The sequence below is a fragment of the Suncus etruscus genome, chromosome 7, assembly GCF_024139225.1.
Source record: "Suncus etruscus isolate mSunEtr1 chromosome 7, mSunEtr1.pri.cur, whole genome shotgun sequence".
Taxonomy (NCBI): domain Eukaryota; kingdom Metazoa; phylum Chordata; class Mammalia; order Eulipotyphla; family Soricidae; genus Suncus; species Suncus etruscus.
The window spans coordinates 58,046,937-58,063,531 of record NC_064854.1 but is presented as its reverse complement, the minus strand read 5'-3'; the positions used below and the strand labels follow the sequence as shown (position 1 = coordinate 58,063,531).

The window sequence follows — 16,595 nt, the reverse complement described above, 5'->3', positions numbered from 1 at the left end:
TCATGGTTTGGAAAGACTCAGGTGACCCCTTCTGTGGGTCCTCGCTCCCTTCCTCAGACATCAGAGTAACGTGTCATGGTCACTTTGGGCCGACTCCTGGAAGAATGAGAGTGACTCATGGGCATGGGAAAAAACACTGCTGAGTTCTGGAAAGCTTAGCCCTTGGTTGGAAATGATAGCCAGGAGTGACCCCTGAGCGCTGCCGGATGTGGCTGAAAAACCCAAAAGAAAAAAAATCCAGAGTCTATGTCCCTCCATGTCATGGCATAAAAACCCAAGAACTCTCTGGCATATTCTCTCCAAGCCTCCTATTTGTTTTGTTCTTTGGGGGCTAGAGCAATAGCACAGTGGGTAGGGCACTTTACTTGCATGCAGGTGACTGGGGTTTGATCCCTGGCATTTCATATGGTCCCCTGAATCTTTCAGGCGTAATTTGAGTATAGAGCCAGGAATAAACCCTGAGTATAGCCGGGTATGCCCCCCCAAGTAATTCTTTGCTCTTTGGGGTTTTGGTTGGGGGTCATACTTGGATAACCCAGAATCTATTCCTGGCTCTGTGCTGAGGGTGTCCCCATGACACATGAGGGAATACCCAACCTTACACCCCGTGTCATATATCACATAGATGGTTCTGGGGACCAGCTGCAAAACCATACCGCAAACTATGCACATATGGGCAGCGGCTTTGCAAAGCCAGCAGGAGTTGGGATGTTTGGAATGTTCTCTCTCCAGAGCTTCTGGATGATTTGCATCTCTTCAGGCTAGAAATAGAGTCTTGGAGTGAAGGGGTTTAAGGCCAAATGTGAGCTTTTGTTTCCACACGGACACAGGACTATGTAGGCCCGAACAGAGAGAGACGTAGGTTGAATGTTTGAACACCAGCCAGGCTGACTTGCCAATCCAATGTGCAGGGAGGGAGGTGGATGGGGATAGAGATGGTGCTGGTTTGTCTGCTTGAGCCAGACACGAGACAGCTGAAGCAGACAATAGAAGAGAAAGTTTGTTTCTGCTCCCACCCCTGGTCATAACTAGCTGAAGCCTCATCCCCCCCATTCTTCCTAGGTAACTTGACCTCACCTTCAAGACCCGCCCATTTCCTAGGAGGGGTCTTGGAAAGGGTAGATAAGGCTTTGACCAGAGAGGATTAGGCTTTTGGTCTTTTGCCCTTTTGGTCTTTGGCCAGCATGGAGGTCAAAGAGAAGATGGCTGAAAGGAGTTAAGATGCAGGGCTAGCTAAGAATAATGGCTGAATGCTTAAAAGGTTATATATAGGCCACACATGTGGTGGATAGGGTATGAATAAAGTTGATGCTTCCTGAAGCCTGCCAGTGAGTGAGATTTCTACCCGCCGCTCTCATGAACCTCCAGACCCTCCGGCTGAAGAGGGTTGCAGAGCTACGTGGCCTGGGATGGCTGAGAAAGGTCTCTCCATCCATCCATCTCCATCCAGCACCATCATTAATTATTTAACACTACAACTAGCGATGGGTAGGCAGGTCATTCCTGTGCCCAAGTACATCCTCGCCGCTGTCACTGCTTCTCAATCCCTAGAGTTATGTCCATGAGCCCCACCAAGGAGGGTTGGTGTAACTGAGTCATGCCTTTGGGCTGTTTTTGTCCTCTGCAATAACTGCTTTTTCTTCCTCTCTCTCTCTTCTACTCCTTCTAGGCAGGACAGGGCTGCTTGCTGATCTCTTACCCAGTTTTGCTGTGGATGTTATGCCAGGTATTCCCATCATTTAACTCTTGATTGGCTTCGTTCTGTGCCTCCTTCTGTGCCTTGTCTTGGCTCTTGACAATGCTTCACTGTCTCTCGCATTTCTTTGCCCAAAGTTTGTATATCTCTCTAGTCTTTTTTAGGATGAACTGAAACCATTGAAAGAAACTGGAAAATGGCATTTATTCTGATGATTTTTAGGGCTTCAAGAATAACCCCCCCCCCAAAAAAAAAAGCCTAAGAAATAGATATGGCTGAGGGGACAAAGCAATAATACAGTGGGGAGGCCTCTTGCCTTGCACGTGACCCATCAGAGTTCAATCCCAAGCACCCCCTAGGGTCCCCAGAGCCCTACCAGGAGTGATACCTGTGTGCAGAGCCAGGAGTAATCCCTAAGTATTGTCAAGTGTGGCCCCCAAATCAACAACAATGACGAACAACAAGCTCAGTTCTGACTGGTGCTGCATGAGGGTCTGGCATTGAAAGGGGTTCTGGGAGGAACTAGAATGGATGCTGAGGATGGAGCTGGGAGCTGTCCAAAATTGGGGGCAGCAAAAGAGAGTTCATTTTGCCTCTTGAACATTTCCACCCAGGATTTCAGATCTGCCCAGTCATATGAAAGAGAGAGAGAGAGAGAGAGAGAGAGAGAGAGAGAGAGAGAGAGAGAGAGAAGAGAGAGGGAGGGAGAGAGAGAGAGAGAGAGAGAGAGAGAGAGAGAGAGAGAGAGAGAGAAAGAGAGAGGGAGGGAGAGAGAGAGAGAATATTCCCAGCCATAGGTACTGTGAACTCAGTTCAAGTTCTAAGAAACACCCAAAACCTTCCCAGTCATGCTGCACACAGTAGTCCTCATGGGTTCCCCTTTGCGTGCCAAACTAAACACCCACACACATTTCCCTTTATTGACAGTGAGCCCAAGGATACCTCCTTGTCCTTTTTCTCCCGAGTCCCCTCAGTTTATATAAATGTTCTCATCACACAACTAAAAGATTGCATTCCGGGGCTGGAGAGATAGCATGGAGGTAAGGCGTTTGCCTTTCATGCAGGAGGTCATCGGTTCGAATCCCAGCGTCCCATATGGTCCCCCGTGCCTGCCAGGAGCAATTTCTGAGCATGGAGCCAGGAGTAACCCCTGAGCACTGCCGGGTGTGACCCAAAAACTACCAAAAAAAAAAAAAAAAAAAAAAAAAAAGATTGCATTCCATTGCCTCAGCTTCAAACTAGGTCAATTGCGTATTTTGCCCAGTTGAAGGAGTTAACTGTATTTTTCTTATCTGGTTTCCATTCTTTGTTTTCTCCTCCCATTAAACTCTCGGTATCCTGTCAGAGATATCGTTCTTTTGTTTTTCTGAGATAATTGTTGTTTTTTTTTCTGCCCGCCTCTAGATATTGGGTTTTCATCCTGAACACATGGGCTAGGGTATAAATCATGGCCTCACACATCACAACTGATCATGGAGGTGTTCCCACCAAATATGCCCTCAGCACCCCGACTCTCTTCCACTCAAAGTCCTGTACCCCTCAAGACCCTAGCTGTCTTGTTGGCAAGGCTCCAATATTTGATATATTGTTGCTAATGAGCCTTCCTCTGCCCTGTGTCCCAGAGTCTCAGCTCTCTGCAAGAATGCCACAGGACATTTTAGGGGTCCCACTGAAGAGAGGGTGAAGGAGTTTCATTTAAGTATGTCAGCCAGGGGTGAGTGAGGCCCAGCTTTCTGGAAAGGTTGACTTGTTTGTGTCTGCTCTGAGGATATTATGGTTCCAACTGATGTCAACTCATTTTACCAGTATCACAAAGAACCTTTATCAGCAAAAGAAGCCTGTTTCCACCCTTTAAGGGGAGGTTTGAGTAATAAACCAAACTTAGGGAAAGCAGTTTGGACTTGAAGCTAGTGGTTAAAGGACTTGGGATGAGTCCCAAAGAAAAGGCTTCAGAAAGTTCCAGAACCTTGTCCATAAACCATGACCTTAAAGATCAGTCCCCCCTAGAACCTAGTCCAGAGGGGAAGGCATTTGCCTTGCACAAAGCCCAACCAAGCTCAATCTCTGGCATCACATAGGGACCCTGGAACACCTCTAAGAGTGAGGCCTGAGCCCAGAGCCAGGAGTCTGCCTTAAGCATCAGTAGTTGTGGTTCAAAAACCAAATAAAATAAAATAAACAAGACCAGAGGTCACTCCATCACCCCCATTTTTATCAAGGCCAATGAAACTGGATTTCTCTCTCTGAGTATTTTGGGTTTGTTTGTTTGTTTGTTTGTTTGTTTGTTTTGGGCCTTACCCCGTGACGTTCAGGGGTTACTCCTGTTTAGGCGCTCAGAAATTGCTCCTGGCTTGGGGAACCATATGGGACCCTGGGGATCGAACCTAGGTCCGTCTTCATGCAAGGCAAATGCCATACCAGCCCAGTGTTGTTTTTTTTTCTTGGAAGAAACTCACCGACCCACCAAATATACCCTAAGCACCCCGACTCTCTTCTACCCTCAGACCTGAAGCTCTGCTGGTCCAGATATACCCCACTCCAGCACTCCTGGGGCCCCTAGACAGCAACCCCCCACTCCACTTTTTCCATCCATGGTAGGAGACCTGGTATAGGGGAGGGCCCAAGCACTGCTGAGAAGAACAAAAGGTTTTGTGGGGTATTCAGGTTTAAGCCAAAGTGCCTGTGGGTCCTGAAACCCTGATGTCCCCATGGACTTGGGGAATGTTTGCTTCAGGTGCCACATCACAAACAGGAGATCCGTGTCCCCACAATCCACCTCCCTCACCTCCTTGTTCCCCCGGCTGTGGATTTGTCTCATGACATCCCAGAGGGCCCCCCAAACATCTCCATACAACCTGGCCTTGTGCTGGTCCCAAGGGGTGACCAATGGATGCTCTGGCCCACCCCAGTACGGGGCAGTCCTGAGTATGCATCTATGTCGTCTGCACAGAGTGGGTGTTCGTGGGCCTTGTAGTCCTGGCATCAGCCTGGTGCTCCTGCTCGTGGGGATCTGCGTGGTGCCAGTGCTGCTCCGCACAGCTGCTGCTGCTACATCCGCTGCCCCTGCTGCCCAGGCACCTGCTGCTGCCCACAGGCCTGTGAGTACCTGGGTCCCTCTGAGTCCTTCCTGCTTCCATCCTCCGAGTTTCTCATCCCACCCCTGTCTACTTAGTGCAGAGCCCCTAGTGTTCCCCCCATGCTTCCTGTCCATCACGCTCCCCCACACGTGGCCTGCTTATGCCAGGCATGACAGCAGGAAGAGCGGTAAGGGGGGCAGGAGGCATCTGCTCTGGCTCAGGAGACAGCCAGGTGCAGGGTTGGCCCCACACTAATCCCTACCCAAACTGAGCCTCCCTAGTGGTCTGCTGGACATGACTGGCTAGCCTCATGAAGTGTGGAGGAAGCAGTGACAGAGATAGGGGTGCACCTGGCTGGACCTCTCAGGAAGAGGTTTCCTGCCTGGGGGGACCCACCTCGCAATATGGGTGACAGTGGGCTGCTGCCATGAGATCTTTGGGCACCACTCTAGGACATCACCTGGACAAAACACTGTGAGGAAGGCTAGGCCAATCATGCCAGGGTGGAAGGGGCTAGTGAATCCAACTTCGCCTCATGCACACGCGCGCGCACACACACACACACACACACACACACACACACACACACACACACACACACACACAGGAATGTGCATGGGCACATACATGCAACCCTCAAACATAAAGGCACTACATGGATATGTGTATGAATGCATTGATCCATGCATACACATATATGTATATACCCCACACATGCACACATCACTTTTTTGGTGGAGGACCACACCCAGTGACGCCTAGGGTTTACTTCTGGCTATGCACTCAGAAATCTCTCCTGGCTTGGAGGACCATATGGAATGCCGGGGGATCAAACAGCAGTCTGTTCTAGGCTAGCATGCATAAGGCAGGTGCTTTATGCCCTGTGCCACTGCTTTGGCCCCAACATCACTTTTTTTTTTGTTTGTTTTTTGGGGGGTCACACCCGGCAGCACTCTATGCCCAGAAATCACCCCTGGCAGGCTCGGGGGACCATCTGGGATGCCAGGATTTGAACCACCGTTTTTGTATATGCAAGGCAAACACGCTACCTCCATGCTATCTCTCTGGCCCCCCCAACATCACTTTTATATGTACACAGATGCACATGCATGGACATAGGCACATACACAGACACACTTGCATGTGTGTATACATGCATGCACACAGCACTGAAGACACAGGTATACTGATTTCCCTGTGCACACAGATGTTCCAGGGGCTCCTTGGAAGCACCCTCAGAGATTTGGGGTGAGAGCCTTGGAGGGCGGATGGTGTAAAATTTCTCTATAATTTCTTGCTCTTCTCTTCCCCCACAGTGTATGAAGCAGGGAAAGCAGCCAAGGCAGGGTACCCGCCCTCCATCTCAGGGGTTCCTGGCCCCTACTCCATTCCTTCTGTTCCCTTGGGAGCAGCGCCTGCAGCTGGCATGCTGATGGACAAGCCGCATCCACCCCCGCTGGCACCAAGCGACTCCATTGGAGGAAGCCATGGTGGTAAATGCAGTTTGGGACCCTCCCCATGCCTTAGGCAACTCCCCATGCAGTTCCTCCTGCTGTCTCAGAGTGAGGAGACTACTGGGACCCCTTGACAAGGGTGGGAGTTTACATCACCCCTGCCCTGCCTAGCAATCAGGGACCACCAAGGAATCAGGTGTGGCCTGTGTGAGCAGACTGGAGAGATTGGGGGTTAGGAATTGCAAGGATACTCAAGGTTAGGATCCTGGGAGCTTAGAGGAAAAGGTGGAGGGGTGACAAGGCTTCAGGGAAAGGGAGAGATTGGAGCTGGTCTGGGAAGAGCAGGAGGAACAGGAACTAGTGTCCTTCAAATAGAACCTCAAAATAATCTTGAATCAGGCTGGAGCGATAGCACATCAGGTAGGGTATTTGCCTTGCATGTGGCAAACAAGTTTGGCAGACCAGGGTTCAATCCCCCGAATCCCATATGATCCTGCAAACCTACCAGGATTAATTTCTGAGCACAGTCATGAATAACCCCTGAGCACTGCCAGGTGTGACCCAAAAACAAATAATATTAATCTTAAATCAGTTGCAACTCTCCTAACCTCATCTTCCATCTTGACTCATGCAAGTAGTATTTTCCCCTCCCTGTTGTGTTTTCCTCTCTCATCCCTGATCTTGCCTCCTCCCTGCCGTCCACTTTCTCTTCCCATCTACCTATCCACCACCAACTCCTCTTGTAAGAGCTGAGTTGTCAGGTAGGGTTGGAAATGTCATTTTCAAAACAAGGAAAGGATGCGTGTCTATATATATCTAGAAGCCTCTACTGTATTGTAGACAGAGAATATGCAAATTAAAGCATCACTTCTCCCACCACCGAGTGGTTGCCGCCCTGGAGACGGATCTGGCAGCTGTTCCGTTATCCATAAACAGCCTCCCTGAACTGACTTCAACAAGAATGGGAGAGCCGGCCACTCTCCACGGCTTGCTGCCTTGGAGATGTCTTTCACAGGTTTTATATATTAGCTTTAGGCAAAGGGGGGCAGGGATGTTTTCTGAGAAAAATAGTTGAGCCTTTATCGGGTCTAAAATACCAACTCAAATCCTTTAACTAGAAAGATTTTTTTGTTTGTTTGAAATTAGAATTTGCCATCCAAGTGAATTCCACAATATCCCTTGTTAGCAAAATCAGAGCTGTCAAGACTATTGGTACATGAGAGGGACTTAGATTGGAGGGTCAGACCAAAGTCTTAGATTTGAACACTTGCAAAAAGGAGGAAATTGCCCATAGCCCTGAGCTAAAATGTGGGGGCCAGGAGGGTTGTTTTCCCAAACAGTTGTGGGATTTAGCCAATAGCCTTGGACAGCTCTTGTTGTTTGTTTTGGTCTATTTTGTTTTGTTTGGGGTGGGGTCACACCCGGCAGCGCCCAGAGGTTCCTCATGGCTCTGTGCTCAGAAATTGCCCCTGGCAGGCTCGGAGGACCACATGGGATGCTGGGAATTGAACCTGGGTCTGTCCACGGGGTAAGGCAGCATTTATGGCAAATGCCCTACCGTTGTGCTATCACTCCAGCCCTTGGACAACTTATATTAAAATATCAACTGCATGTCAGAGTTCTCCATTCTGGGCAACAATTTCCACTAGGCAAAATTCTGAAGGGCCTGGCCTGGGGAAAGGTTACTGGACTTTACAGAATGATCTGGAACCCATGAGGTCTTTTCTCTGAAGCCTCTTTAGATCTTTTATTTTATTTGTTTGTTTGCTTGTTTTGAGGCCACACCTGACTGCTCTCAGGGGTTACTCCTGGTTCTGCAACTCAGAAATAGCTCCTGGCAGGCTCGAGAGACATATGGGACTGCCAGGATCGAACCCAGGTCCATCCTGGGCTGGGTGTGCGCAAGCAAACATCCTACCACTGTGCTATCTTTCTGGCCACTTCTAGATCTTAGATAAAATTTGCTTATATAAATTGGACAAGGAGAAAATTAAAGGTGAAAAGATCTAAACAAAGCAATCAAATGAAAGTTAATAGTAAATCATTTGGGGGCCAGAGAGATATTATGGAGGTAAGGCGTTTGCCTTTCATGCAGGTCAGTGGTTCGAATCCTGGCAACCCATATGATCACCTGAGCCTGCCAGGAGCGATTTCTGACCGTAGAACCAGGAGTAACCCCTGAGCACTGCTGGGTGTGACCCAAAAACCAAAACAAACAATGAAAAGGTAAATCATTTATAATTTGGAAGAAGAGAAAGAGAAATAGACAGAGAGAGAGAGAGACTGTACAGTGACTAGACTCAAAGGAAGTCTTCACGGTTGGAGTGACATTAGTACTGCCCCTAAATACAAAGAACTCATAGTCTAGTCCAGTGGTTGGCAACCTTTTTTTTTCAACTGAGCCAAATCTCGCCAAAACCATGATTGAAATTTATTTTGAGAGCCACACAGGGCGCGCACTGACAGAGGCTAGGAGCAGAGTCCTGACCCCTGGAGCAGCCGCCTGGCACAGAGAAGAGCCAAATTAAAAGTGTAAAGAGCCACATGTGGCTCTCGAGCCGCAGGTTGCCGACACTGGCTAGTCTTTGCTTCTTCACAGAATTGAAAAATATCTGTTGCGGGCCGGGCGGTGGCGCTCGAGGTAAGGTGCCTGCCTTACCTGCGCTAGCCTAGGAGACGGACCGCGGTTCGATCCCCCGGCGTCCCATATGGTCCCCCAAGCCAGGAGCGACTTCTGAGCGCATAGCCAGGAGTAACCCCTGAGCGTCACCGGGTGTGGCCCAAAAACCAAAAAAAAAAAAAAAAAAAAAATATCTGTTGCATAAGCTGTAGATTCAAAGACTGAATCTTTGGTGCACTCCATTTCTTGGAGCTCCCCCCATAAATGACAGCAGGTTTTGCAAGCACCCAAGCCCTTGACCCTTGTCATTCATCCCCCAGAACTGCCTGGGAACAGACAAGGCAGCTCTATGGGATAATCATGTTTTAATTGAACTGTCTGCACTACTTTGGATCCATCTCTGCAGGGAAGGGAGGCGTGAGGATTTGGAGATATAGAACCTTTTCTGCTAATTAATCATCACTTTCATATGTGGGTTATGGAGCCAGCCTCTGCAAGGAAGTCACAGCCCAGGGCCACACACTGAGATTCACAAGTAATTTTCCCCATGTGGGTGGAGGAAGGACAGCCTGGCCATTGAGTAATAAATCTGGAATATTTTAGTTCATTTTTGGGTACAAAGCTCATGACCAGGAGTGATAGATAGCACAGCAGGAGGTCATTTGCCTTGCACATGGCTGACACAGGTTCAATCCCCTGCATCCCATATGGTCCCCTGAGCCTGTCAGGAATAATTGCTGATCACAAAACATGGAGTATCCCCTGAGCACTGCCAGGTGTGGCCCAAAACCAAACCAAACAAAAAAGCTCATGACAAAAGAGTGGGGGCACAGGAAGGCTCCAGAGCTGCAGTCACTTATGTGACTTCTAGGGGGTATTTCTTTGTCTAGCTTGGGTGCAAATATTCAAGAGTGGCTTGTGTATCAGTGGAAGCTGATAAGTACCCCAGTACCTGTGTTCATTGTGGACAGGCCATCTGAGCACCTTTGGGGTCTTTTTTCCTGGACCCCCTTTTTATATGCTAGTGAGGCTTGGACCCAGTAGCTTGGCTCCAGACCCTCACTTAGCATGCCCTCTGCCCCTCTGGACTGCTTTTCTAGCCATGAGCAAGAGACAGGAGTACCCACAGTAGGTACACAAGGCCATACCTCCAAGCTTTCAGCAGCCCTGTTTAATCTAGTCTCCCATCTTCATTCTGACCACATTCATTCATTCCCTTCCTTCCTTTCCTCTTTCACTCCTCTCTAATGCTCACATCTCTATGGTCACTGTAGAGACAGCCTTGGACACCCCCAATCCTCTAGGGAGATGGGGCCTGTCCCCTGATGCATCAGTGAAGGAAGATGGGAGGAGGAGCTGGCCTTTTTACCTCCTGCCCTCACTGTTTTTTCACCTGTGCCCAGGAAATTGCACTGATGTTTGTGCCCTCGGCAGCAAGCTGAGTTCCTCACATCTCTGATTTGACCCTCTCTCACTCCCTTGCCTAAAACAAAAATGCTCAAACAAAATAAAAAAGCAGTGCTAGAAATTAGCAGAGTCCACAGCTTCTTGGAGCACATGAGCAGCTAATCTTAGCTCTGCACTGTCTCCTGGGTAACCAGAGTTCTTGAGGCCCCCTCTGTCGAGACCCACCCCATGTTCTGCTGCCTGTTATACAGTGACCTGTGCCCCACCATAAGTGGACACTCTCCACCTGTAGAGTGTTCTGTGTGCTCAGTCTAGAAATTGATTTGGGGGTTTGTTTTTATTTTTGTTTTGTTTTAGGGCCACACCCAGTGGCGCTCAGGGATTACACCCTGCTCTGAGCTTGGAAATTACTTCTGGCAGGCTCACAGGACCATATGGAATGCCGGGAATCAAACCTAGGTCAGCTGTGCACAAGGCAAACATCCTCCCTGCTAGAAATTGTTTAGTTGTGAGTGGAAATGACACCCCATTTTGGAAGAAGAACTGGAGGTCAGAGGTCAGGGAGCTAAAGGTTGATAGAGAACTAAAACTGACCAGGAATTAAAACGATGTCCCACCTCTGCCCCTGCCCAAAGTAATTTCGGGAGCGGAGGTTATTGTTCCATCTGCATAAATATTGATGGCAATTTCTGGGCATTCTCCAAGGGAGTGGTTAGAAGTGAATGCCATGTTGTCTTTTTTTGAGCTTTGGGCTACACCTGGCGATGCTCAGGGCTTACTCCTGGCTCTGTGCTTAGAGATCTCTCCTGGCAGGGCTCCGGGGACCAAATGGAGTGCCAGGGCTGGAACCTCGCTTTGAGGCCAACCCAACAACTGCTCTACCCACTGTACTACTATCCAGGCTCCCTCAACACCAAGTTTTTTACTTAACAGACTGAATGGAAACCTCGTTCTTATTCATTCTTTCCACATAACTTGTCCTTCTGCCTGCAGTTCGTAAAGGGTATCGACTCCAAACCGACAAGGAGAGGGACTCCATGAAGGTCCTGTACTACGTGGAGAAGGAGCTGGCTCAGTTCGATCCTGCCCGGAGGATGAGAGGCAGATGTGAGCTCTCTCCTCTCACCCACTCCAGTCTGGGGACTAGGGGTTACTGGAGGGGGGCTCTTGGTGGTCCCAAACTCAGGGTCAGAATTAGTGTATGTTCTAGGGGCATCATCCCAGTGCAAGTAGCTCCAACAACCAGGCTTGTGTGGGGGTCTTGTATTCCTGGGCTCATGTGGTCTTGGCATAGGAAAGTGATCCAAAGTATGCCCTACTAAGACAGTTTCAGAATAATAAAGTGTCACATGGAAGCTTTTCCCCCCAATATAAAAAGACTAGCACCAAATAATCTAGCTGCCTGCTTGCTATACTGAGGCTTCAAAGAAGGTGAAAGAATATTCCACCACATGCCCAATTCTCAGAAAGAAATCCCAGGCCAGCAGGATAGCTCAGAGGTTAAGTCACTGGCCTTGCACATAGCTGACCCCAGATTCGTGCCTAGCCCCACATTGTCCCCTGAGCTTAGACAAGTGCCTGGAGGCTCCTAGAGGTCCTTCCTGTCCAGAGAACTTGTTAATTCCTGAGCTTGAAGAGAGCAAGTGTCCAACTTCGCATTCTCTGGGACTTAGACAGCAGCTGATCAATTGCACGTGGCTTCCAGAGACTGTCCCAGGGGGCCACTTATCAGAGATGCTGGCAGGCCAGCATCCCCAACCTCCAGCCCAGGAACTAGTGGGAAGCTTGATGGAATTGTTGGGGAAACAGTTCCAGACTTGAGGTGCTTTATGCAGACGTGGTGGCCCGGTGTGTGGCAAAGCCGCACTGTCTGCCTTGCTGGGGCCTCAGCCGCCTTCCAGGTGGCTATAAAAAGCCCCTCTCCAGATTGGGGCGTCAGGCACACAGATGCCACCGAGTTGTAACAGTTGTCATGGAAGCCAGAGAGGGGACACAGAGAGGGAAGGAACTGGAGGTGGGTGTGTGATGGTGGGAGAGGGAGTCTCGAAGTCACCCCAACTCAAAAACGGAAAATCCCCCCTGGGGTAGGACCAGCCGGTCTGGGGGTGACTCCTGGCCAGTTCATTCCCAGCCTGCTCCTATCCCTGCAGACAACACGACCGTCTCAGAGCTCAGCTCCTTGCACCAGGAGGACTCTGGCTTCCGTCATTCTTACCACCAGACACGCAGCAAGCCCTTCCCTGTGGCTGGGGACTTGGACAGTGACCCCGAGTACTGGGCCAGCGTCATGGGGAATGGCAGCGGGGTGAGCCGGGCCATGGACTACAGCAAAGAAGACCGGGGAAGCTTCCGGCACAGGTGAGGACGGTACCGGGGTTAGGGGGCAGGAAGGGGGCAGAGCTTCCAGGGGGACGAGATTCTCTGAGGCTCTCAGGTTACTGAGCACCCACTTCTCACACATCACAAGCAAGAGAAGATTGTGACAATCCTCAGGACCCCTGATGAGCCTTGACAAACTGGCCCTGTTTATTTTGGGAGCCACATCTGGCAGTGCTCTGACTTCTAGCTCTACACTCAGAGATCATTCCTGATGGTGCTCCAGGGACCCTATGGAGTGACGGGGATGGAACCTGAGTTAGCTACATGCAAGGCCAGATGGGCTATCACTCCAGCCCCTCTTGGGGTCCTTTTGGATTCCTTTAGATCCCTTTAGGTTTCTTTGGATTCCTTGGATCCATTTAGACCCCCAACCGTCTGAGCCAGATGGAAACGCTGCAGCTCGCACCCAGGTCTTCATACCCAAACCCCAGGACCCCAATGGCAGCTTTTACTACCCACTTGCCCACTCCCTGCCCCTGTCAGTTGCAACGTCCCGGGCCTGATCCTCATCCCTGACTCAAGTCCCCCTTTTCCTCCAGCCAACCACGCGCCAAGTCGGAGATGCTGTCAAGAAAGAACTTCGCCCCCGGGGGTGGCCCGCCGTGTCCATGGACGAGCTGGCGGTGCTGGCCGACTCGTACGGGCCCCCGCGGCCGCGCCGGGCTGATGGCAGCCTCCACGAGAGTCGGACCGGGAGCCGCCTGGAACGCGCAGACCCCACGCACGGGGCCGAGTATTACCCGCGGGGCCGCGGCCGGGAGCCCCCCCGACACCGCCGAGCGCGGCTGGGCCTACAGTCCCGGACGCCGGCGGCCCGACGCCGCCCTGGACACGCACCTGCCGCGCCTGGTGAGCCGCACTCCAGGGCCCGCGCCCAAGTGGGACCACGCCGCGCCACGCGCGCCAGAGTGCCAAGCCCGACCCGAGGGCGCAAGCCGCGGGGGCAGCTGGAGACCGCCTTCCCGGCTCAAGCGCGCGCCTGGGTCCACGCAGCGGCCTCCTACTACGCCTGGTCCCCGTCGGGCCGCCACCACGACGATGAGGACGATGACGACGAGGAGGACGACGACGAGGACGACGACGACGACGGGGGCGAGGACACGTTGCCGCCCTACAGCGAGTGCGCTCTGAGCAGAGGCCCGTCGATCCGCAGCGCACGCGAGCTGCAATTTCACACGGCCTCCGAGAAGCGGAGGAAGGAGACGGGCAAGAAATCGGTGAGGATTGGCCGAGTGATGGCACAGCCAGGAGGACTATTGCCTTGCACGCGGCCAGCCTGGGTTCCGTCCCCAGCATGCCATAGGGTACCCATAGGGAACCAGCCAGAGAGCAGAACCAGGCCTCCCCCCTGACAGATGTGGGCCAAAACCAAAAGATAAAAGAAAAAAGAGGGGCCCGGAGTGGTGGCACAGCGTTAGGGAGTTTGCCTTGCACGCGGATGACCTAGGATGGACCAAGGTTCCATCCCCCGGCGTCCCATATGGTTTTCCAAGCCAGGAGCGATTTCTGAGCACATAGCCAGGAGTAACCCCTGAGCATCACCGGGTGTGGCCCAAAAACTAAAAAGGAAAGGAAGGGAGGGAGGGAGGGAGGGAGGGAGGGAGGAAGGAAGGAAGGAAGGAAGGAAGGAAGGAAGGAAGGATGGAAGGAAGGTAGGAAGGAAGGAAGGAAGGAAGGAAGGAAGGAAGGAAGAAGGAAGGAGGAAGAAGGAAGGAAGGAGGAGGAGGAAAGGGGATGGAAGGAAGAAGGGAGGGAGGAAGGAAGGAAGGAGGAGGAAGGGAGGGAGGAAGGAAGGAGGAAGAGGAAGAGGAGGGAGGGAGGAAGGAAGCAAGGAAGCAAGGAAGGAAGGAAGGAGGAAGGAGCCAGAGTGATAGAACATACAGCTAGCTTGGTCCTCATCTCTTTTTGCCCCAGGAACTCAGGGAAAGTTTGCACCGCCCTTCCCTGCATCCTGTTTTGAGTTCCTGGGAAAGGGGGGGTTTGGGGGTTGGAGGCCACACCTGATAGTGCCCAGGACTTACTCCTGGCTCTGAGCTCAGGGATCACTCTGGTGGTGCTCAGGGACCCTTATGGGATTTCAGAGATTGAATTCCTGGAGGACCACGAGCAGCACTGAATGATCTGGGTGCTGGCTCCTGGCTGGGGGGCCATGCTGGTTGCGTATTGATTGGATAGTTAACCCACCAGCTTTAAGCCTCCATGGAAACAATTAAACCCCAGCTGGGGGTGGCAGGATGGGCTCGCGCAAGACCCCCGCCCCAGGATGGTTAAATATAGTGTTTGCACAGGATTTAAGTTCTCCTTTCTGCTCTTCCACAGAATGACTCCCTACCAGAATGTCCCTGGTTGTCTGATGCAGTTTTTTCAAGACTTGTGCCAAGAAGTCTGGAGACCAGAAACCACTGCAGGGGGTCCAGGCACCTCCAAAGACAGTAGGCCCAGGCACATCTTTGCCTCCCTCCTGGGGAGAGGGCACCTGGCTCTGCATTCTGGCAAGCTTCTCAAGCCTTGACGTCAGCTTTGGAGGAACTGAAGATGGGGGACGTGCGATTCCTAACCTCGGCATCCACCTCACCCCTTTGCGGGGCTAGAACAAGGAAAAGACTGCCTGTGAGAACATTCCTGGCCGGGTTTTCTCCTCCAGAGTCCTTACAGCCCTGTCCTCTCCTCCTTTTAGCTGAACCATATTGCTTTTGCAATTCCACAGGGCAGTTTTTGGAGGACAATTGGGCCTCACCGGTGCCCCCATGCTCCTTCTCTAGACTTGATGTGCTGTGCTCAGGAGTGCAGGGACTTTGGCTGCCCTTAACAGGCCTCCTCACTGGTGGGAGGATGCATTGCACTGAGGGAAAAAATATGCCTTCCATGCCCATCACCTCCCATCAGCAGATGTGGTTACAATAATATTGAAGCAGCTGGTCAATTTAGTGCCTGGGGCCAGCTAGACTTTTGCAGAAATGAATTGCACTTGCAGTTCTAGAAGCAAGAATGCACTAGAACATTCTAGAAGAAGCAGGAACTCTCTAGAACATTCTAGAAACGGGGTCACTCCAGAACAAAACAGTGTATCTTTTTGAAAACTTCACTAGTATTTCTTCCTTCCTTCCTTCCCTCTTTCCTTCCTTCCATTCTTTCTTTCTTTTTTTTTTTTTTTTTTTTTTGGTTTTTGGTTTTTGGGCCACACCCGGCAGTGCTCAGGGGTTACTCCTGGCTGTCTGCTCAGAAATAGCTCCTGGCAGGCACGGGGGACCATATGGGACACCGGGATTCGAACCAACCACCTTAGGTCCTGGATCTGCTGCTTGCAAGGCAAACACCGCTGTGCTATCTCTCCGGACCCTCCTTCTTTCTTTCTTTCTTTTTCTTTCTTTCTTTCTTTCTTTCTTTCTTTCTTTCTTTCTTTCTTTCTTTCTTTCTTTCTTTCTTTCTTCCTTCCTTCCTTCCTTCCTTCTTCCTTCCTTTTCTTTCTTTCTCCCCTATTCTGAGAGCATAAATTTCTTTCTCCCTTTTGCAATCCATTTTGGTACCTGAGTCTTAGGTATTAAGGGCTCAACTCTTCTTCCCCAGTTCCCCACACCTGTCTCTGGTGGGTGCACTACATAGATCCCCACCTCTCGTGTCACCCAAACTAAGCTATCATCTGATGCCTTCTGAGAACAATTTAAAATGCACAAGTGGAAGAGAAGAGGGAGAAAGAGAGGAGAAAGTGTGATGCAAGTGCAAGAAGGCAGATAGAATCGAAAGGAGGAATATGTAAATAGAGTCTGGTTCAATTTTACAGGTGAACCTTCACACACACACACACACACACACACACACACACACACACACCTACTTCCTCCTCTCTCAGTTTCTACTTCATTTTGCCACAAGTTCTTTTGGCCACTCCAATCACAGAGGTGCAGAAAGGGGCTATCCTGGCCTGGTCATTTTGCTGCTTTTGAGGATTTGACAGGGTTGGG

General features: G+C 50.9%; 1 protein-coding gene across 1 annotated transcript in view; it reads left to right on the top strand.

Moving 5' to 3' along the window:
• The window catches only part of ILDR2 (immunoglobulin like domain containing receptor 2), a 38,267-nt gene that overhangs the window by 20,850 nt on the left and 822 nt on the right, over positions 1 to 16,595 (top strand). The window contains 11 exon segments of the mRNA XM_049777589.1: positions 1,670 to 1,726; positions 4,647 to 4,726; positions 4,728 to 4,794; positions 6,090 to 6,266; positions 11,248 to 11,361; positions 12,405 to 12,612; positions 13,173 to 13,218; positions 13,221 to 13,396; positions 13,398 to 13,602; positions 13,604 to 13,627; positions 13,629 to 13,850. Of these exon segments, the coding sequence (XP_049633546.1) occupies positions 1,670 to 1,726; positions 4,647 to 4,726; positions 4,728 to 4,794; positions 6,090 to 6,266; positions 11,248 to 11,361; positions 12,405 to 12,612; positions 13,173 to 13,218; positions 13,221 to 13,396; positions 13,398 to 13,602; positions 13,604 to 13,627; positions 13,629 to 13,850 (1,376 nt within the window).